Here is a 24,817-nt window from a genome sequence, read left to right as displayed (position 1 = left end):
GAATATGCGTTGAACTCACAACTATGACTTCCTACTCATAGTTAAAAAAAAAAAAAAAAAAAAGTTGAATACCTTCGGGTATTTTTCTAATTTTGTCATACGTAGTTCATACAGAAAGAACTTGCTGCACCAGTAAGTTCGGGGCTCTATTGTAACGTATTCGTGATGGTTACATTTGTATGTCATATGTTGGTTTGATCTCAATACTTCAAACAATACCAAATAAAAAAAATCATTTGCTAGATTGGCGTTAGTACCAAACATATGTAAGTCATTTCAGTACATCTTACTGCGTCAAACTTTGTTGGCTCGGTCACAGTATTCCAAGAAATAACATGTTTATATACAAACTCATTTTTCACGCTGGCAGCCATATTGGATTACAGATTATACTCTTTGATATTTTGTGGACTATTAACCATAAACGTTCACTTCTCCAACACCAGTGGTGTGAGCTGGATATGCGTTCGATACATAGTGCGGCATTTTGAACTCAAGATGTCGCGTTTTTGAACATTTTGCATATTTTAGTCACTTACTAATCAAAATTAATGCCAAATTTGTTTTCCTAGCTTCAGCAGTTTGGTACGCTTATCTTTTCGATATAGGTTTTAAGCGGCCATCTTGGATTGTTTTCCAATTTGTTTACATTTTGACCCACCGCAATTTTGGACAGGGTTGTCGTAGAAAGTCGAGACGTGCTCCATCTTCTTTCACTTAACAAGAGCTTTCAAACGATGTCCTACCTCTCTTGCCATTTGAAATTTTTTAGTTGGACCCCACCTGGGACCATGTGGGAACCCTGGGACAAGACGTTTTCACTTAAATCATTATACTTTGAAAACAATACCACACATCCTTTTCTGTTTTCACATTTGTCTCACCATTTCCGATTTATAGGGGTGACCATGGACTTTTCAATTAAGTTTTTGTTTACACTTTGACCCGTCGCCATTTTGCACAGGGTTGTTGTAGAGAGTCGAGATCTGCTGCATTTTCTTTCATTTTACAACAGCTTTCAAATGATGTGCCACTTAGCCCCCCTTGCCATTTGAAAATTTTGAGTTGGACCCCGTCTGGGACCCTGCGGGGGACCCTGGGACAAAGTTTTTTTTTTACCCCAAAAAGGTTGTCGTTGAAAATGATGGGATACGTGTTGGCCGAGTTTTCCACTTACCCAACCGTTTCCGAACAAATGACTCGGTTCAAACTATTCTGCCATGTAATTTTTTTGTAGTTCTTACATTACAAAATATGTTGTAGTTCACGATATTCCTCCCGGTGGCACGTATAACTTTGGGATTCATCTAGTTATAGCATTTCAAATGCAAACACAATTGTCTCGTTCGGATCTCAGCGGAGCCACTGCGTGACCCTTCCTTGTTAGTGCACCAACCCCTAACGTTAGTGCTTAATTAGTGTAGGAGCTACAAGCAAAAAAACTTTGGGGGGGGGCCAAGTTTACGCTGCCCCCCACTTCAAGCGCTAACGAAATAACTAGTGCCATTCGTTAGTGCATCGTTAGTGCTTCCTAGTGCACCAACCCGTGACGTTAGTGCTTCATTAGTGTAGGCTCTAGAGCCAAAACAATGGTACACGCTGGCCCCCCCACTTCAAGCAATAAGGAAAGGAGTAGTGCCGTTCGTTAGTGCATCGTTAGTGCTTCAAGAAAATACTAAAAGTTTCGTTAGTGCTTCACTATTACTGTAGATATAGCCAATTATAAGTCACGAAACTCCCATAAGAAATGCATGGGGAATTTTTCATTGCGTCAAATTACCGCCAAATTCCAAAGCACTATTGACCTCTTCTAGTGCAATCGTTAGTGCACGGTTAGCGCTTCTTACTGCAAAACCCGCTAACGTTAGTGCTTCATTAGTGTAGGAGTTATAAAGAAAAAACATTTGGGGGGCCAAGTTCACGCTGCCCCCCCACTTCAAGCATTAACGATAAAATTAGTACCATTCGTTAGTGCATCGTTAGTGCTTCTAGAAAACACTTATAGTTTCGTTAGTGCTTAAATATTAGTGTAGTTATGACTTATTACATGTCACGAAACTCCCATAAGAAATGCATGGGGAATTTTTCATTGCGTCGAATTACCGCCGAATACAAAAGCACTAATGAATTCTTGTAGTGCAATCGTTAGTGCATCGTTAGTACTTCTTAGTGCACCAACCCTAACATTAGTGCTTCATTAGTACAGGAACTACAAGTAAAAAACCCTTTTGGCCTAGCGTGAACTTGGCCCCCCCACTTTGAGCACTAACGAAAAGATTAGTGCCATTCGTTAGTATATCGTTAGTGCTTCCAGAAAATACTAATAGTTTCGTTAGTGCTTCATTATTAGTGTAGATATAGCCAATTGTAAGTCACGAAACTCCCATAAGAAATGCATGGGGAATTTTTCATTGCGTTAAATTACCGCCAAATTCAAAAGCACTAATGAATTCTTGTAGTGCAATCGTTAGTGCATCGTTAGTACTTCTTAGTGCACCAACCCTAACGTTAGTGCTTCATTAGTGTAGGAACTACAAGTGAAAAACCCTTTGGGCCTAGCGTGAACTTGGCCCCCCACTTTGAGAACTAACAAAAAGATTAGTGCCATTCGTTAGTATATCGTTAGTGCTTCCAGAAAATACTAATAGTTTCGTTAGTGCTTTATTATTAGTGTAGATATAGCCAATTGTAAGTCTCGAAACTCCCATAAGAAATGCATGGGGAATTTTTCATTGCGTTAAATTATCGCCAAATTCAAAAGCACTAATGATCTCTTTTAGTGCAATCGTTAGTGCATCGTTAGTACTTCTTAGTGCACCAACCCTAACGTTAGTGCTTCATTAGTGTAGGAACTACAAGTGAAAAACCCTTTGGGCCTAGCGTGAACTTGGCCCCCCACTTTGAGCACTAACGAAAAGATTAGTGCCATTCGTTAGTATATCGTTAGTGCTTCCATAAAATACTAATACAGTAAAACCTGTCTTCAACGGACCCTTTATTAAACGGAAAACTGTCTTAAACGGAAATATTTCACGGTCCCATGAATTTTGGAGAACAAAACGTGTAAAAAGTCCCTTCATTAAGCGGAAACTGTGTTACGCGGACAACGGAAAAAAAATAAACATTTAACGGAAAATTCTGAGTTCCGGACTACAGCGTTTAGACATTTTGTGAGACATATACATTACACTGTCTGCGATAAAATGTTAGTTCTTTTGTCAAATATTTCTGGACAGTGTTTACCTTCCCCAACCACTACTCATATTCACCTCCACAAACTGTCCTTAATCCCCACAACTTAATCAAGAATCATACAGAATGTCGGAAAAAAAGAAAACGAGATAGAAAAAGAAGAGGAATACGATACCGAGTTCGAAGAAGAGTGTAGAATAAATACATATCAAGATGCTCTCAGAAGTTTAAAGGAACTGCAAAAATTTACCTTACGGAAAAATGATTCTGATTCACTTAGTATAATGTCTCAGGTTAAAGTGTATGCGGAAAGTCAAGCATCCAAGCAGCAATGTACACAGAAAACCTTGCTTGGCTATTAGAAAAGTAAAGAAAACGTGTGCATAGTATATTTTGTATTCATTTTAATTTTTTGTGTATTTATTCGTAGAAGAAAGAAGTACTGCAATCGAACTATGTACGTACAATATATTTTCTCAGTATACCCCTTTATAAGCATGTATTTTTTTAAAGGAAAGGTCTACCTCCACTAAGCGGAAACCTGACTTTAACGGAAATTTTTGCAAGTCCCGGTCGATTCCGCTAAAGACAGGTTTCACTGTAGTTTTGTTAGTGCTTCACTATTAGTGTAGATATAGCCAATTGGAAGTCACGAAACTCCCAGAGGAAATGCATGGGGGAATTTTTCATTGCGTTAAATTACCGCCAAATTCGAAAGCACTAATGACTTCTTGTAGTGCAATTGTTAGTGCTTATTAGTGCACCAACAATAACATTAGTGCTTCATTAGTGTAGGAACTACAAATAACCACCCTTTGAGCCTAGCGTGAACTTAACCTCCCACTTTGAGCACTAACGAAAAGATTAGTGCCATTCGTTAGCATATCGTTAGTGCTTCCAGAAAATACTAATAGTTTTGTTAGTGCTTCATTATTAGTATAGATATAGCCAATTGTAAGTCACGAAACTCCCAGAAGAAATGCATGGGGAATTTTTCATTGCGTTAAATTACTGCTAAATTCAAAAGTACTAATGATCTGTTTTTGTGCAATCCTTAGTGCATCGTTAGTGCTTTTTAGTCCACCAATCCTAACGTTAGTGCTTCATTAGTGTAGGAACTACAAGTAAAAAAACCTTTGAGCCTAACATGAACTTGGCCCCCAGTTTGAGCACTAACGAAAAGGTTATTACCATTCGATAGTGCATCGTTAGTGCTTGTAGAAAATACTAATAGTTTCGTTAGTGCTTCACTATTAATGTAGATATAGCCAATTATAAGTCACGAAGCTCCCATAAGAAATACATGGGGTATTTTTCATTGTGTTAAATTCCCGAACGTAATAGTAATCATTACACTAATATATTGTTATTAGTGCTTTTAAATTTGGTGGAAGAATTTTAGATAGTGGAAAATGCTACGTGTCTAAATTTAGCCCCGCACGCATCTCAAATACTAAAGAAATGTTTGACATGTTTAGTGCATCGTTAGTACCCATTAGTACACTAAATTCTAACGTTAGTGCTTTGATTCAACTCTATATTAGTGAACATTATTTGCAAGACTAAATTGAAATTTTTCTAATTCTACAATTATTGTCCTACAAAGGTGAGATAGACGTCAAAAGTTAGTGCATCCTTATTGCTTCTCGAAACACGAAGCATTAGTGTTAGCGCGATTATAGTTTAAGAGTTATGAGTGAATAACTCACACTGTGCTAAATTTAATTTTAGCAAATTTTACAATAATTGCCTCACAAAGGTTGAATAAACGTCAAAGATGAGTACATCGTTATTGCTCCGAAAGACACTAAGCATTAATGTTACTGCTATCTTAGTTTAGGGGTTAAAAATGAATAACTCGGGGGGTGGAGGGCTACTTTAGATCTTTAAATTTTGTACAATTTTACGCTAATTGTCTGACAAAAATGGACCAAACCAGCGTTTAGTCCTCCGCTGAATAAGCACTAATGCTAGTGTTATCATAATTTAAGTGTTATTAACGAATAACACGCACGAGCCTAAATTCAAATTTGTGGAATTTTACAATAATTGTCAATCCAAAGGTAGGATAATCGCTAAAGGATCGTGCTTTTTTAGTGCTTCAAAAATACTAAGCATTGACTATAGTGCTATCACAGTTTAGGAGTTATCAGTGAATCACTCGGACGGAACTCAATTAAAATTTGTCGAATTTTACAATAATTGTGTAAAAATTGAAAAACCTGAAGTTAGCCCCGCTCGAGTTATTTGGTAAAACTCCTAAACTGTGACGGCACTGCCGTTAAGTGATTAGTGTTTCATGAAGCACTAACAGTCACTAACCTTCGGCGGTTATCTTACCTTTGTGGGACAATTAGTGTGAAATTCGAAAATTTAAATTCAATCCTATCCGGACTATTCATGAAAGCACTAACGAGAATTCTTAATGTTTTATAGCTCTAGCAATGCAGTAAGCGCTTGTGTTTGTCCTACTTTTTTGTTACAATTAGTGTAAAACTGTTTAAGTTGAAAAACCTAAAGTTAGACCGGGTTGAGTTTTCATTAATAAGTCCAAAAATATGATAGCACTAACGTTAGTACTTATTATTTTTTGAAGCGTTAAGGATGCTATCCTTTAAAGTTTGTCCTACCTTTGTGAGAAAATTAGTGTTTTTCGATACCTTTAAACTCAGTCTCGTCCGAGTTATTCATTAATAATTCCCAAACTACAATTTCACTAACGTTAGAGATTTTTGGAGCATTAACGCTGTACTAACCTTTGACGATTATTCCACCTTTGTGAGACAATTATTGTAAACTTCGATAAATTTAAATTTAGCCCGGAATGTGTTATTCACTTATAACTCCTAAACTATGACAGCAATCAGTGTTTAATAGGGCTCTATTAATGCACTACCCACTGGTGTTAGTCCCACTTTTGTGGCACAATTACTAAAAAAAATTGTAAAAGTTGAACAATCTAAAGTTAGCCCCGAACGAGTTATTCATTAATAACTACTAAAGTATGATAGTGCTATCGTTACTGTTTAGTGCACTAATGTGAAATTACTTAGCACTAACCATGTAAATAGTTTTACTAGCACTTGAGAATCGTGCGGGGCTAAATTTAGACACAGCATTTTTCATTTTGTAAATTTCCCACATATTTAAAAGCACTAATAACCACATATAGTGTAATGGTTACAGTATAGTGTAGTGTTAGTACCTCTTATTGCAGAACTCCAAACATTAGTGGATCAACAGTATGGACGGTAGAAAATAAAACTTCAGGGGAGCTAACTATACGCTAGCCAATAAAAGCATTCACGATGAGAAGCATTAATGTTCGATCTTGGTGCACTAATGTTACACTGACTAATGGTACACAGAGATCAATAGCAAGCAATAACGAAACACTAACGATGCCACTAGAAGAGACAACTACTGCATTTGAATTTCGTGACAATTTGACCTAATGAAAAAATCCCCATGTTCTTCTTATGAGTTTCGTGACTTATAATTGCCTATATCTACACTAATAGTGAAGCACTAACGAAACTATTAGTATTTTCCATAAGCATTAATAATGTAATAACGAATAGCACTAATATTTTCGTTAGTGCTCAAGCTGGGGGCCAAGTTCACGCTAGGCTCACAGGGTTTTTACTTGAAGTTCCTACACTAATGAAGCACTAATGTTATTGTTGGTGCACTAATAAGCACTAACAATTGCACTACAAAAAGTCATTAGTGCTTTCGAATTTGGCGGTAATTTAACGCAATGAAAAATTCCCCATGCATTTCCTCTGGGAGTTTCGTGACTTCCAATTGGCTATATCTACACTAATAGTGAAGCACTAACAAAACTATTAGTATTTTCTGGAAGCACTAACGATATACTAACGAATGGCACTAATCTTTTCGTTAGTGCTCAAAGTGGGGGACCAAGTTCACGCTAGGCCCAAAGGGTTTTTCACTTGTAGTTCCTGTACTAATGAAGCACTAATGTTAGGGTTAGTGCACTAAGAAGCATTAACGATGGACTAAGGATTGCACTACAAGAATTCATTAGTGCTTTTGTATTCGGCGGTAATTCGACGCAATGAAAAATTCCCCATGCATTTCTTATGGGAGTTTCGTGACATGTAATAAGTCATAACCACACTAATATTTAAGCACTAACGAAACTATAAGTGTTTCCTAGAAGCACTAACGATGCACTAACGAATGGTACTAATTTTATCGTTAATGCTTGAAGTGGGGGGGCAGCGTGAACTTGGCCCCCCAAATGTTTTTTCTTTATAACTCCTACACTAATGAAGCACTAACGTTAGCGGTTTTGCAGTAAGAAGCGCTAACGGTGCACTAACGATTGCACTAGAAGAGGTCAATAGTGCTTTGGAATTTGGCGGTAATTTGACGCAATGAAAAATTCCCCATGCATTTCTTATGGGAGTTTCGTGACTTATAATTGGCTATATCTACAGTAATAGTGAAGCACTAACGAAACCTTTAGTATTTTCTTGAAGCACTAACGATGCACTAACGAACGGCACTATTCCTTTCCTTATTGCTTGAAGTGGGGGGGGCAGCGTGTACCATTGTTTTGGCTCTAGAGCCTACACTAATGAAGTACTAACGTCACGGGTTAGTGCACTAGGAAGCACTAACGATGCACTAACGAATGGCACTAGTTATTTCGTTAGTGCTTTAAGTGGGGGGGCAGCGTGAACTTGGCCCTTCCAAGGTTTTTTGCTTGTAGCTCCTACACTAATTAAGCACTAACGTTAGGGGTTGTGCACTAAGAAGCACTAACGATGCACTAACGATTGACACTAATTTTATCGTTAGTGCTCAAAGTGGGGGGGCCAAGTTCACGGACGTTAATAATAAGCTAAAGTAGTGTTTTTAGTCTTCCAGAAGGAAACCAAAATTTTCCTTTCTTTCAGGCCTCAAGAACACTAGCAGCAACACATTTTTTGGCTTTGTACATTGTAGCTGGCCCCCCCCTCAAAAACGATGCCCCCCCTACAAAAACCTGCTGGCTACACCCCTGAATGGAGTACAAATTGTGAATGGTTGAGTTAGAATATCTTGTTTAAAAGTTACAAATAGAACTTGATGCTTTTTGTTGTTGCAATTCAAAACATTATACAGAAGGTTGATCGGCTTACGTCCAACTATTTGGCAACGCTACTGTCATTTTTGTAGTTGAGCTAGTACCAAGAAACTGGTGTTATTAACAATGTGATGTTTCAGGTTGTAGGCAATGTTTCTTTTAGAAAAAAATGTTCCGGGGGGCACGCTTAGTATTCGGAGGGGTACATATTATTTTCACACGGTACTATTCTATTTATTATTATATTATAGACGTATTATTTTGATCTTCTCTTGGAGGACACTCTCAGAGTTCGAAGTGGGGGGTGGGGTGAGGAGTGCCCCCCATAAAAGTCTGGAAGAAGCTCTGGTTGTATGTGCAGGGTGAGTATATTATGGCTCATTTCCAAGCACATTTTTCGTATAACCGAATATTGAATAGTGTCACGAAAATGGTTTAATCATCAGTGAAACTACCGTTAAAGATATTGTGAGCAGGAGGGGCCGCGGTGGCTCAGTGGTAAAACGTTCACCTCTGGTACTTGGGTTCCCAGGTTCGATCTCAGCCCTCGCCAAGTGAACTTTGTTGTGGACAAACACCGTGTGCGTGGGTTTTCTCGGGGTTCTCCCGTTTCCTCCCACTTTCTTCATTCCACCATTTCATTCATTACTCATCATCACCGTCTCCTTTAGCCTAACCGGTATAACCGTGGGACGTAAAACTCAAAAATTTCATTTCATTTTTATTGTGAGCAGGCCAACACAAATGGGACCTATGTAGAAACAGTCGCCAACAAATGGAGACCATTCAATATTACCAGTGAAAGCGTCGTCTGAGACGATTCATTGTATTCGTCGTCTGACAACCCAGAAGAATTTACCGCCTAAACATGACATGGACCAGAGATTAAATCTAGCGCAGTCCATTGTCAGCCATGTGTCACGTCATTCATTACCGTCTTGCCCTGTCATGCGTACGTAAGGGCTAATTTCAGAATCTCCTCTTGCGCTGGATTGATAGACGTAAGACAAACTCTACGATGTTGATGTTGATTTTGAGTTTAGCGTCCCGTTCAGCAGCGAGGCCATATGAGACGTGGGCCTACTGATTAACGTGGAATCCGAACCACAAGAAATAGCGCTGGGAATTAAACCCGGGTCTCCCGCGCCAAAGGCGGGTACGCTAACCGCTTAGCCACGAAGGAACTCTTGACAAACTCTTCGAGAGACAATTAGAAGTGTCAATATCTAAGCTGGGTGACGATCTCATTTGTCTCACATGTAATACTCACATTAGGGCTATTACCTGACTAGACACCTCTTGCAAGGGGCGTATCGAATTATACAGCCAATGCTGAGGAAGTTTTCCTCTGGGAATCATGATTATCTCCGATTACAGTTACGAGGGGAACTTGGAGATACGTAAGGATGTCAAACATATGAAGATGAAAGCTGCCTACTTCCAGGAAATTAGGGATGCACGCGAGATGCGAGAAGTATCGTCTCGTCTCGCGTCTCATCTCGCATCTGCGAGACGAGACACGATACAAGACTGAAAATTTTATGCGAGACTCCAGACGAGACTAAACCATGTGAGACGAAACGCTAGACGAGACTCTGTTACGTCTCGCGCGAGAAGTCTCGCGAGACTTCTCACAGTCTCGCAACATTTATGAATTACATTTAATTGTATATTTAGTGATTTTACATTTATTGAGTTTTCTAAGTTGAGCGTTAATGGCTCCAGGAACAAAAAGTGATTGGGGCAATAGACATTTTATGAGATTTATTATTATTCAAGGTTGATTTTCAGAATTAAAGCCTTCTCTAGTTTCTAAACATCATTAAAAAAGAAAAACTTTGTAAATTGGAAATTTATTACAGCATCGATTTAGGACTTTATTTTTCGACACAAACACATACACGCGGGCGCGCACGAATACATAAACTTCTGTTTTTGGTCTGAAAAGCGAACAAGACTCACTATTGCTGCGAAATGTGATATTTCTGTTGTTTCTGTCTTTTTCACATTACTACTAGCGATTAATGTTGGGGGATGGCGGGGAAATCCCCTCTTGTCAAAGTTTATCCCCGGCCCGGCTCGCAGAAATAACATGATATTTTTACATGGAATAAGTATTTTCTTTCTATATATTTATCAAAAACATTCCCCCCTAGTTCCGAAGATTAATTCAAACACTGGTTTGGTAGGATGGTCCTATAGGTTTGGTCGGAGATGGTAGGAATGGCCCTATATCTGTCAGTAATTTTATTTTCTAGATCTGGCAACACTATATAAGTTGAAAGCGAAAGTTGATAAAATGCGATAATGCAACATTGCTACAAGCGCGAATGAACCTAAAGAATTGGATCGTATTGTGTTGTGAGGAGTTATTTTGTTGTCTACAAGTGCTTTTGGTGGTATAAAAACATCTTTACAACGGAAAATCACCCTTCAAGGAAACGACCAAAACGTGTAAATGTTGATAGTGGCGACGATATTTTAGAAGAGCCACATATTGCTGGAGACCTCTAAGCTGGTAAACAATGTTGGATACAGCAACTATTTATGCTGGTTTTCTTATAAATTATGCTATTAATTTGACGAAAATTAATGGTCCAGCAATCAAATTCCAGCACAGTTTTCTTTTAATTTGGAGCGGAGGGGACACAAGTTCGGATACCATGTTGAACTCTAGGTTCCGTCTCCTTAGGATGTTATGAACATTCATTCCATGGAAAGCAATGGCAAACCACCATGGATTCACCTTGCCAAGGGACTTTTAAGTCAATTACCTGCCGTCGGACAGAATATCACATCATCATTCATTAACAGCCATAGAATAACGCATTGCAAAATTATGACCCAAAATATATATGCGAGACTGCGAGACCGTGCGAGAAAGTCTCGCGTGAGACGCGAGATGAGACTCAAAATTTTATGCGAGACGCGAGACGAGACTTCACATTTGCGAGACGAGGCCAACATTTGAGGCTGCGAGACGAGACTTCACATTTGCGAGACGAGACCAACATTTGAGGCTGCGAGACGAGACGAGACTTTTTCATTTCTCGTTTCGTCTCGTCTCGCGTGCATCCCTACAGGAAATCATAAAACCTAAATCTATCCCTCGTTTGTGCGGAACCAGATGTGGATTCACATGGACAAAGCCTAAAGCCATTCCGCCAGATCACCCGTCCGATTTTACCATGACATGAAGAAGAAATATGAGTTTGCATTATTTCCTTCCGTGACGTTTCCATAAGAAGGCCAATGGATTTCTGAGCATTTGGACTGTTAATATGACATCTATGAGTACAACACACCCGCAAGGAGGAATTAGATTAAATTCTTATGCTTGTACAGAACGTAATTTATTGCAGTAGAAGTTGCGATATCAGGTGATAGTCCATAATACTGGTGGTCCGGCAGAAGACTGGTGATGATTATATGGGTTTCGTTGAGTAATTACACTTTGAAAATAGGCTCGATATAACACAATCCATCCATAATTTGTATTGGCTGGTTTATTTGGGTTTGATCTTACAGGAAAATATTTATTTGTTAACTATTGCACGTTTACACTTTAACATATACAGTAACACAACTTCTGTAATTAAAATTAACATACAATTAACACTTTAAAATATTATTAAAGATGTATATAATAAAAATATGGAACATCAAAATAGAAAATTAAATATAAACTTTACATAAATTAAGTGAAGGTCAAATAGCATTCTGCTTTACATTTGCCGTATTGAAATTAATAAATGAAACAATTTATAATACATTTCCGTTATTAAACAAAATGTAATTATCCCGTTAGTCCTAAGTAGTTAGGTACTTGATTTACATAGCGATTCATACATATATATTACATCATATTTGCATTTTATTCAGAAGTATGAACCATACTAATGTTCTGCTCCATTTGAATGTAAAGGGGATGAATTATAATTTCATCTTGCAGTTTATATTCTAAAGGAGCGACTGTTAATCATGTTATACAGTTGATACTGACAGCAAGTTAGTTTTCTTGTAGAGAGCAGTAAACTCTACGACCATATAAACAAAAGGCAGCTCAGGCAGTTGAAAATACAGTGTTCTGGTAGTATCACTTATTTATAATAAAGCAGATTAGCTACATCATGTCAATCTTTGTCAAAATTATTCTGATAATTGCTGTGCAAACTACTCGGAAGAATAAGAATAAAAAGAATCCCTTTGAATATACAAAATCTCTCTCTGTAATGAATGAAATTATAACAGAGATGTGCAGGAATTAGTGTAAAATGGAGCAGATATTACACCTTCTAATATACACATTTTCTTGTATTGTTTGTAAGTCTAACAATATGAGATCCGGTAAACACACTTTCTCAATATCTTGTTTCGCTTTCTTTGTGTATGCTTTCATGTACCACCAAATCTTGCTAAGCATGCTACCTTGATTTAACGCAATTCATTTTCTGTTCACGATATGTAAAAGTAAAATACTTAGTGCAACAGCGCTTTTAATTTGATAGTTGACGTACTTTGAATGTCTCTTGGAGGGCACACAATGTGTTGTATTATTTTAAAAAGTAACTGTTCACTCATTTCTCATTACAAGGTTATGTTCTCTTAACTGCATATACGAACTGTTAATTCTTTGGCTTGAATATTGATAGATTATTTTTCAAAAGTTCGTTTTATTTAAGCAAATTTAAATCCATTATACCTATTGTATTGCTTATTAAGAATCGACCACATATTACTAAGCTCCTTTAGGACGAGAGCTTCGTGCGCGTGCTTTTGTTGTTACGTACTTGTAATTCTGTGTTAAATGAAGATGGAAATACATAAGAGTATTATATCTGCATTAATTTAGACCTCACATTAATCAGTAGATTTCTATATTCTTAACATAATAAACAATAATACGGAAATGAAATGAAAACTTTCAGTTTAACGTCCCACGATTATGCCCACAAATACGCTAAGGGAGACGATAATTAAAGCAAGTGAATGATGATGGAGGAATTGGTGGAATGATAAAGTGGGAGGAAACGGAAGTACCCCGAGAAACACGATGTTGTCCACCACAAACTTACTTGGCCGAGAATCGAAGCAGGGACCCCTCGCACAAAAGATTATCATTACACCATTTTTAAACCAGACTTTATTGCCACTGAGCCACCGTGGCCCCTCGTAGTTTATATGTGAGAACATAATCACGCATACATATGTGCTCAGTCGTAGATCAACGATTGGTTAGTTACAATTGCGCTATCCTGTGGATCTCCGTTGGAACTTAAAAAAAATGTTCCTTTACTTTTTTCCTATGTCTTCGAAACTCTCTGGGACTATCTCGGAAATGGATATTTCCTGCTTTGTTTTATCGTCTGGTTTCTGTCCGAGTCAACTATTAGATTGTCACATCTGCACTGTTCTCTTGTTAAATTTTCTTACACACAAAAATAATCATTTTAGTATTACATCAAGATTGATCATTTCGAGGACGCCTTCCCTCAGAATAACACCATCGATATATCGTTGTCTCGGTACGTATGATATGATGAAGTCCAAAGAAATTACAATATTTTTACGAGTCAGTAATTGTGTTAATTTTATTACGTTTGGTAGCCTTGATATTTTCGCACTATCTATTTATTTTGTTTGCAAACTCTTAACTTATCCATTATATTTGCAAGCAGACATTCCTTGTTGCTTGTAACCCAACGTAAACAAACTTGTAACAGAAAGCATTAGTCTCTGATTGCGCTTGCTTTGTTTTTCTAAATACAATTGAAGAGTTTGGGGCAAAAACAGGTTAAGTCCAAAAAGTGAAAATGTAAAGGAGGTAGCTTCACAATGGTTTCCGCTCATCCGATTTTCTTCAAACTTGGCACATATATAGTAAACCGAAAATAAATCGACACGTATTTTTTGTTTTTTTTTTTTTGGAAAAGAGGTTAAGGGAGGCAAAGGCCCCCTTTTCAAAAATGGGCCTCTTGATTAAAAGGGCCACATTAAAGAAACGAAACTCTGTCGATGCAAAGATGACTTCAAAGCAGGAAATACGGGTTTTGTCGTTTTTGCGAGAAAAGAGTTTCAGGGGGCAATGGCCCCATTCGAAATGAGAAAGGACCCCGCACAATTATTACGGAAATTAGATTTCGGTGGAATTCCTTAAAATCGTGATATGTTGTAGATATTGTGTACCTGAGAAAAAGTCTCAATGGGCATAACTAAAAGTCACTGACCGTTTGGCCACTACAGGGCCACATTTCTAAAAACAGCCGAAGATAACGATATTCTGGATTTCAGTTAAAATGACTGAAACCGTGATATGTTGTAGATATTTTGATCCTGAGAAAAAGTATTAACGGACATAACCACCAATCACTGACCGTTTGGCCACTACAGGGTCACTTTTTTGAAAGCAGACGAAGATAGTGATATTCTGGGTTTCGATGAAAATGGCTGAAACCTGATATGTTGTAGATATTGTGATCCTGAGAAAAAGTCTTAATAGGCAAAACCACAAGTCACTAATCATTTGGTCGCAACAGGGTTACTTTCTTAAAAACAGCCATGCGTAACGATGTTCTGGATTTCTGTAAGAATGAGTAAATTTGTGATATGTTGTAGATCTTCCCATCGTGAGAAAAAGTCTTAATGGACACAACCATCAAGTGTTGACCTTATGGCCACTAGAGGTCCAAATTTCTGAAAACAGCCGTGCATAACGATATTTTTGATTCCGGTGTAAATGAATGAAACTGTGATGCGTTGTAGATGTTATGATCCTGAGGAAAATTGTCTAGTGCTTTCCAAGGATTTACTTTGTCCCTCAAGATGAACATCGGAATGTTGTCTATGCTTAAATTATGTTAGACGCTACTCTCCCCATCCCTTTTCCTGGTTGTTGGTTGTTGGCTTCATACAACTCCAGTAAAATTTCAGACTATCCTTATTTTCTGATGTTTTAAGAAATGTGGTCCCGTAGTTGCCAAATGGTCAGTAATTGGTGATTGTGTCCATTGAGACGTTTTCTCAGGATCACAATATCTACAATATATAAATCACGGTTTCAACCAGTTCCACCGAAATCCAGACCTACCTTTCGCTGTTGTCAAAAAAGTGGTCCTTACGTGGTCAAACGGTCAGTGATGAGTGGTTGTGCCCATTGAAACTTTTTCTCAGGATCCAATATTAACAACATATTATGGCTTCAAGCAAGTCCACCGAAATTCAGAATACAGTTACCTTCTGCTCATTTAACCTTTACAGGACGAACGGCTCAAGAGTTGAGCCAGCAGTTTAAACCTCCATCACTTCGCTCCTAATTAAGCTAAAGCAGCGTTTCCCAACCGGTGTGCCGCGGCACACTGGTGTGCCGTGAATGGGCCGCTGGTGTGCCGCGAGTAAATCTATACACAATTATTAATTTTATAGCAATTAAATTGCAGGACATATGGGAAAATGTATATTTGTATTTCACATTACTATGAACCTCTAATATGAATCTACAATTTTAAGTTTCATTCCGCGTTACTTTTCTGTACATTTTTAATATTGAAAAAGATTATTTGTTATCATTGTTATGACGTTATGACCATTATTGCTTCTTTATTTTTGCAGACTATTTCGTAACTTCAAATTTTAAAATATTCAATCCTTTAGACAAAACAAACATGCATACGAATTACCTACATTTGTGTTTTAAAAGTAAAAAAGATTTGTTTGTTCGTTTGTTATTTAGTGATCTTCCTTGTTAGTGAAAGTTTGGATGCAGTTTTCAAAAAAGAAAGTGTATTTTTAAAAAGCTAAGTCCAATATTTCATTGCAATTGTTTTCTATTTTAAAATTAGAATGAAAAATAAGCATAATGATTTACCATGGAGGAAAAGCAGTGATCTAGATTTCTTCTCTGTGAGATCAGTAATCACAGAAAAAGATACCATTGTATTTTATATTTAAATATAATAAAATCTATGAGTGTGCCGCGAGAATTCAAGTTACACCCATAGTGTGCCGCAAGTTGAAAAAGGTTGGGAAACGCTGAGCTAAAGAGATGATTTAGGTATCTGTCTCTTTAAGAAGGATCGAACTTTCCAACGGTGTGCATTTCGTTTACATGGGGAGTCCAGTAGCAGAAGGGTAGGGGGAAGTTAGATGTACTAGTGTCTCCTCCCCGAAATGCTGAGGGGAGGGAGACTCTTCCTCCAAAGGCGCTACAAGCATAAAAAGTGGTATCAATGAAGATAAATAAACATCCTAACTAATGATACCCTGTGTATGGCCATTCTTGCACACGACAAATAACAGTGTTGCCAATTTCGAGAAAATGTATTTTTTTCATTTTTAAATTTCTTCTTCTTCTTCTTTTACAGGTTGGGTACAAGGGGCGCAAAAGTTACCTCGTTAAAACCTGTCTCATAAGCTTTCAAATGAGGTATCGCTTATATCTCTGTGCTAATTAGGGACGTCAGTGTAGACCAAAATATTTCGAAAAATGTGTGCAGGGTGATTCTAGTAGGAAACACATTCGGAATTTTTTCTCACTTGGTATTGAACTTTCGCCCTTCACTTTTTTACATGATTGTACCCAATATCTGGCGTACACGGAAAAATATTTTTTCCTGCGTACGACAAGTAACAGTGTTGCCAGCTTTGACAAATTACCAAAAACAAAAAATCTCATTTTCTTCAGAGTTTTTGTCTTCTTCTTCCTCTTCTTCTACTAGTTTAGCACGAGGGGCATAAAAGTTAGCTCGCTGGAATCTGCATTCCATACCCTTTACAATGAGGTATAATTCATTTCCCTGTGACAATTAGAACGGGTACTAGTTCCGCCAACATAAAGGTCTACGATTTTCTTGAAATCACTATCCGTCAAGTAAAAAAAAAAAAATGCCTTGTAGTGGCCTGTAGTGGCCAAACGGCCAGTGATGCATGGTTGTACAAATTGAGACTTTTTCTTAGGATCACAATATCTACGACATATCACAGTTTCAGCCATTTTCATAAAAATCCAGAATATCACTATCTTCGGCTGCTTTCAAAACAGTGGTCATGTAGTGGCCAAACGGTCAGTGATTTTTGGTTGTGCCCATTGAAACTTTTTCTCAGGCACACAATATCTACAACATATATATCACGATTTCAAGCAATCTCACCGAAATCTAATTTCCGTAATAATTGTGCGGGGTCCTTTGTCATTTCGAAGGGAGCCATTGCCCCCTGAAACTTTTCTCGCAAAAACGACAAAACCCGTATTTCCTAGTTTGAAGTCATCTTTGCATCGGCAGTTTCGTTTCTTTAATGTGGCCAATTTAATCAAGAGGGTCCATTTTTGGAAAGGTGGCTTTTGCCCCCTTAACCTCTTTTTCGAAAGAAACAAAAAAATACGTGTCGATTTATTGTCGGTTTACTATATATTTGCCAAGTTTGAAGAAAATCAGATGAGTGGAAACCGTTGTGAAGCTACCTTTTTTACATTTTCATTTTTTGGACTTGACGGGTTTTTGCCCCAAAGTCTTCAATTCGTCTCTTGCATGGCATAGTTATAGGCCTATTTTAAAATCCGCATACGCAAACAAGGAAACGATACATCATACGTGAATCTATAATGATTAAGGAAAAATAGAGTAGGAAATACCTTTGCATTTTAAATTCACAACACTGCACCAAGCACATGGGACTCAAATATTTGAAGAATTAAGTGGGCCATCACCACCCTCGCCAAACTTGAGATAAAGCTGTCTTTCTGATGTGACTTTACATGCCTATTACATATAAAAACGTCATAATTTTAGAGATTCAACTTGGAGTTGCATTACAGTACAATATATTCTACTCCATATGTTCTTCCCAGTGAATGCTAAGTTTCCATTTTTTCATGTTTATAAAGGTGGTGATGGCACAATTTAGTTCCCAACAATTAATTAAATTCAAGACATGAATTTTAAAATGCCCCAAGTCCACCGGGCACAAAACAACATTATAGTATTGAATGTATTTGTTTGGGAGTTCTTTTTCTCTGTGGTTTATCTTATTAATAATGTTCCTTGCTGTCCGTCCTAGAAGTTCCAACTGCGGAAGCATATATAACAACGTGAAAAATATGTATTTATGTTTGTGGACTTGATATGTTTTTCAATTCAGGCCCTCAATTTGAAAAAAAATTATGTTTTTTAAGTACTCATACATGTTCAAAATGCGAATTCTTCGTTATACTTTAATATACTAATAAAAATGATAAACTCTACTTATATAGGAGAGTTTTGACCGCCAAACAAATCCTGAAATGACGCCACTGTATTGTGCTACAATATTGTTGAATGGTTGTTATGATTTACATATTGTTGTAATATTACATATTAAAATGTATCAAAATCAAGCTGTTAAAAATGTATTGCAGCATTGATTTCAAAAGGTTGGCGAAAGAGTCCAATAATGTTGTTATTAAATGTCCGAGAAGCGACTAACTTTGGTTTGTCCTTGTTTGCGATTAAGGTCAAATAAGGCATTAAGCAATGCACGAATAATTGCATGGAAGAATGAGATGATATTTGTTGAGATAACAGCAATGACAAATTGCAGAAATTGTAATACATTTATTACTAGTATGTATAGTGCTCTGATCAAATTCTAGTACTTACTCACAGTTAAGAGTCTTCATCCCGGCGAAATTAAAATACCGCTAATTTTACAGTAATTATGTGATATCTTCAAATAGATAAAAGATAATCGAAATGTGGAACAAGAGCGCCCTAGACAATATTATTTTACATGAGAAACCGTTATCACAACTCACTTATCTGCTTTCGATTTCGAGCCATTTTGAAAATCGGCATTTATTTTCGCGTTTCTAAACAGCTGCAAACGGAAAGCCACTAGGTGACTTGTGATAACGGTACCTCACGCAAAATAATATTGTCTAGGGCTCTCTTGTTCCATATTTCAATTATCTTTTATCTATTTGAAGATATCACATAATTACTGTAAAATTAGCGGTATTTTAATTTCGCCGGGATGAAGACTCTTAAGGAATACTAATGCTATAAAGACAGTATAAGCAAAACTTAACGATATTTTCATATGTTTACCAGCTTATTTGAAGTTACATACCACGTATATTTCTTCAGCACCAACGCTAAATGAAATGTAGATATAGATTAAATTGAGACCCAATCTCCATGACTTTCTAGAACATGGGTCTTCTGCACCTAATTATTAAACCATGAGGAAAGTCTGGCACTTTCATGATCACCCAAATTCTATATTTACAACTCGGTGGAGTTTATGGAGAAAATTATCGAAATAAAAGTTCAAGAAACAAATATATTTTAATTAGTTATCTAAATTTCTAACGTTCCTAGTGAAAGTTTAAATTAAAACCATAAATAGGGTTCAAAACTTACTAAATATTGCCCTTAAATGTACTGTTACTTTTATAAGTGAGTTGTTGGTGATATACCATCTTATATGGCACGTAATTGGCTATATCACTTACATATATGCATTTTTACTATATAGATCTACAAACTGTTATTCTCCGTATTAACAATATTATTTTCTTAACGAATTAACTATAAACTTAACTTCAATTATGAACATTTCATATACAGGTGCATAATACGCTTATTATACAAATGCTCCCTCACATATACATACATATTTTTGTATATCATCAGGTGAAAAGGTATGATAAATATCACAGTTATACATTAATCATTAATTAATTCATTTTCACACTTGCCATGTTTGGACATAATAAAGTTCTCAAAACATACGCTGAATCAAAACTGTTAATTTAATTCAAAAATACTATGTATTTTAGCGTAAGTATATCCCTATTTACTGTATTAGCTGCAACTATTTACTGTAATTCTTAGCTTTTATCATTCTTATCACAAATTCACAGCGAAAACATTTAAAGTAAACGTTTAGAATTTACAGTAAAGAGAAGAAAACAAAAATTAACGAGTCCAAAGCATTAAATAAAATCATAATTTTTAAGTAGTGATAAACAAACAATACATTTTAGACCTACTACATGACTATATTTAATGTACAAAGTTTACGCGAAGATAACAATGATGTGTCTGTTCCTGGTTCTTCGTCCGCGTTCGTTTTCCGACATACCAGTAGTTTAAGGTTAAACTACTTTGAACTGATAGGTAGCACAATATGGCCAAGATCTGAAAAACCTGTCGGTACCATAGCTTCACCGGACCAGAAAAGCCATGGCTGGCCTAACATGTACTAGAAAGCAATTATCGTCTTGTTTCTGAAAAATAGAAAGATTAGTACATAGGTCGGAGAATGCATAAGCAAGCTACAGAAATAAAATTATATCCCTTCTAAGTAGGGAGGAGGGTCCAAAAATCAGTTAGGTCAATATGGAACATGTTAACTTGCTTGGATCGTGTTCCCAGTACCAATCCCATAATTGTAGCATTCACAAACTCCACTCAACATTTCTTTAGTCAATTGTTTCTCAGTTTTTTTTTTCACGACTAATCACGGTTCCGTGTTAGCTTTGAGAATGGAACCAGAGTTTCGGAAACGTTAGCATCGAAAATTAAAATGCGGACGAAATACCCAAAATAGACTCATTCTACGATATACAACATAGCCACTCAATACTAGTATTGTACTGAGTAAATTATGGAGAGTAAGATTTATAATGTCAAAAGGCACCATCTATTGCTATTGGTGTGAAATAAAGGTACATATTATTGTCACATGTTCTGTGTTTTAAACATTATAGAGACGTTCAAATGTGTTTCTCTCTTTTGAGAGAAGCTATTCAATAACAACTTTTGTATTTCGAAGAACTTCCACTCTACCTTCGCAGATGATTCTCTGCTAGTATTAAGTTGAGTAAGTCCTCCACAATACGAATGTCGACATTCCAAGTAACAATATGCCAAGAACTACCCTAATAAAGATGAGAAAGTCAGGTGGTGGAGGTTGCTTATTTTTAGATTCTGTAGGTGTCTTTGCTCCTCGTGAGGAAAGCTCACCATTTGAAGCTCTTTGGTTAGGTTCATCAGCAGGTTCCATGAACCATCTGCAAGTTGGTATTTGTTGAACACTTTGCCTCCTGGACTTGGATCTGCAAATATAAGTGAAGTAACATTTGAGTATCAGTCATTTCAAATAATGCTCAAGTTTCTTTTGAAATCGTTAAATGTCATATAATAAAAACTTAAACATTTCAAGAGACAATACACGTTCACAATATTAGATAATTTCTTACTTATTTGTCTATTCTAAAAAAAAAAAACAAGTTCCAGACACAATATCATTGAAAGGAACACTAGAATTGTTAACAACGCGGGATAAAAGTAATAATTGAAAAGAAATTAGGACTATTTAAGGTTCTATCCCAGCAATTGCCTGGGATAATTGAGAAAAAAAGACGAAAACACATCTGTTAGTATGACTGGCTGGCGGTGGAATTTGAAACCACGATCTCGCAAATTGCGCAGGAAATGCTAATAATTTATATAAGCGACCTGGTTTTTAGTTTTCATGTCCTGATTTACACTGCCCAGCCAGAACATTATGACCACTAATACCTGTTATGTACGCCTTCGATTCGTAGGACAGCAGAAATGTGGTTTGACATGAAAGAAATAAGACCTTGGTAGGTGATTAGAAGCATGGCGCACACACGAGTTACTTAATTCCTGTAAATTACGCGGAGGTATTCGATCATCTCGGATATGACCTTCAATGACATCCCAAAAAACTGTTCAATCGGGTAAAATCGAGTGAGTTAGAACATTGCAGCAATCGAAATTCACCACCGTGCTACTTGAACTACTATAGCACAACACTAACCTCACGATAAGGTGTTATCCTGCTGAAAGATGCATTCTCAGCTGGAATTATAGTCGACGTGAATAGGCGTACGTCTTGAGCAATGAGTTCCTGATAGCTAGGAGCCATCATAGTGCTCTCTGTACGCACTATCTGGTTCACGGATGACTATGTGAAGGTTTATAATTCATAATGAAACCACCGTTGGCTTGTTGTTGTACTACTGTCTACGTCTCGGACAGTTGTTTCCCTGAAAGACGATGAATTCTGGACAGCCATCAATGTGAGGTAGGCCGCATTGTGATTCAACGTTATGCCATTCCTCTGCAGTCCAATGACAATGAGTAGAGGCCTATTCCCGGAGTTAGCAATGATATCATGCGATTAACGTTGGTACACCTTTGGGACGTTTGCTGCGGAGTCCCAAATCTTATTCGCACTGTTTACGAGACGCTCTTTTCAAGCCGTCTGGCCATCATAATCTGGCTCCTATCAAATTCTGATATATCGTCAACTTTCCTCCATTCTACACGCAAGTATCACATTGACTAATCGAATACGATTTTAGTCACCGTCTGGCGAACAGTTCTACTGTGTCCCGTGCCTATTACGTCAGCCCAACGACTTCGTTCAATAAATAACAGCTGGTCGTAATGTTGTGTCTGATCAGTGCATCTGATATAAAGGTAAACAAGAAAGTTCTGTCGCTTTTTGTGGAGCTCTGTGTTCAATGAGCCCTCAGACCGTGAATTGAATGCAAATGGAGATAAGGCGAAGGTCAGTTGTTGGTGTGGTTATGTCCAGCATACTATCTGGTTGTGGCAGTTCAGTTACACCGTAATTTTGCGTAAGAACAGAGTGAGCATGGGACCTCCACAGAGTGTCGTAAAAGCATGTATGTTGTACGAGTTCAAACTGGGGTTAAACGCCGCTGCAGCGGGGCGGAAGATATGCCAGACCTTTGGTGAGGATGTCGTGACTACGCGGACAGTGGAGCGGTGGTTTAACAAGTTTAAGGACGGCGACAAAACACTCGAAGACGCACCACGTGCCGGGAGACCACATGTAAAAATGAAAATCTTCAGGCAGCAATTGAGGCAAACAGTGGCCAGACATGTGAGAAACTGGGACTACAATACAGTGTGATTGGAGAAACCATTCAGCAGAACCTCCATCAATTTGGGAAGCACTACAAGTTGGGTCGATGGGTCTCACATGATTTGACTCCGGGCCAAAAGGCAACGCGAGTAGACATATGTGTTTCTTTGCTGTCTTGTCTGAGAAAGGAGCCATTTCTGGACATGTGATGAGAAGTGGGTCCTGTAGAAGCTTTACGGCGCCGTCATCATTGGTTAGCATTCCATGAACCGGTTCCAAAACAACCGGAATCAGCACTGCACCTAAAGAAGGTCTTTCTGCGTGTTTAGTGGACTGCTCGCGGCATCGTACATCGGGAACTGCCACCAGCCGGTCAGAGCATCAATGCAACTGTGTACTGTCAGCAGTTGAGCGTGTTCGAAAAAAACACAAAAGTTTGGAGCCAGGAGCCAGTTCTGAATCGCAAAGGGGTCCTCCTTTTACAGGACAATGCTAAGCTCCACGTGGCTAGGAAGACCAGGGACACCATTCTACGCTTTGGATGGGAAAAATTATTGCATCCGCCATACTCCCCGGATATTGCACCGTCCGATGATCACCTGTTCCATTCCTTCGACAATCACCTTAGAGGAAGGATGCCAGTTTAAATCCCTAGTATTGGTGCAAAAAGCAGTTGATACCTTCTTCGCTTCACGGTCCACCAAGTTCTACCGCGATGGAATTCATGGCCTTCCAGAACGTTGGCAGATGGTCATCGAAGCTGATGGGGCCTAAGTTTGATCTTCCAGGTACGTCTTAGGTTACATATCGATGTTCGAAGGTGGTGGGTGAAAACGTGACAGAACGTTCTTGGTTACCTTTCAAGTAGATGAAGTTCCCGCTCTTCGCAGGGGAAAATTAGGTTCAAGGAAAAATATTCTAAATGTATCTTTGAACCCCATTCCTCCTTAGAATTGAAATTTAAATCGATATGAAACATCAAAAGCCCAACTTGGCTCGAGTGCTAACTGTGTTCAGGAATTTGTTTTAAACGAAGCAGTAGTTATTTTTTACAAAAAAAAAATGCATCCCCTTTTCTGTTTCCTTCTAATAAAGTGTAATGATAAAAACTCAGATCAACCTAAGAATTCAATAATGTAAGAGCCTACACATCACTGTCGAAAATAGCTGCAAAAGGTGGAGTTGATGTGTTCCCAGAAAAATGCTTATGTGGAGTATATCTTTAGACTAAGGAATTTTGTCATTCCTGTTCAGAATTTTATAATTGTCTCATGCAAAAGAAGGAAATCTAATAGAAAAATAATCCTTCGGAGAAACATACGTATATGAATTGTATGGTAAATTTAATACATCTCATTTGCCATTGATATTGCATTAAATTGGCAATTCAGATAGTGTCAAATGCCGTACTTTAATTCAATTTCATATTACACTAATTAGATTGCTATATTCCTAGATGTTCTTATATTTACATGTAAGTATATAGCTATGTTTTGGGAACATAACAAATAACATGCATAAAATTGGAATCTGGACATAGGATATACGGCATCCCGGCTTTCCAGTTTGAGAATCTGGTCAAGCTCATAAGCGAAGCTAAGATGAAGCAATTGAGATGTATCTTAT

At 37.6% G+C, this 24,817-nt stretch overlaps 1 protein-coding gene across 1 annotated transcript in view; it reads right to left on the bottom strand.

Moving 5' to 3' along the window:
- Positions 1–19,262: 19,262 nt before the first annotated feature.
- The window catches only part of LOC145688157 (uncharacterized), an 89,217-nt gene continuing 83,662 nt past the window's right edge, over positions 19,263–24,817 (bottom strand). The window contains exon 3 of the mRNA XM_081761980.1: positions 19,263–21,383. Within this exon, the coding sequence (XP_081618106.1) occupies positions 21,140–21,383 (244 nt within the window). The 3' untranslated portion in view covers positions 19,263–21,139. The remainder of the gene's footprint in view (positions 21,384–24,817) is intronic.

This window comes from Thermobia domestica, chromosome 6, assembly GCF_964235325.1.
Source record: "Thermobia domestica chromosome 6, izTheDome1.hap1.1, whole genome shotgun sequence".
NCBI lineage: Eukaryota > Metazoa > Arthropoda > Insecta > Zygentoma > Lepismatidae > Thermobia > Thermobia domestica.
The sequence above is the reverse complement of the archived record's forward strand: the minus strand, read 5'-3'. Positions and strand labels throughout refer to the sequence as shown.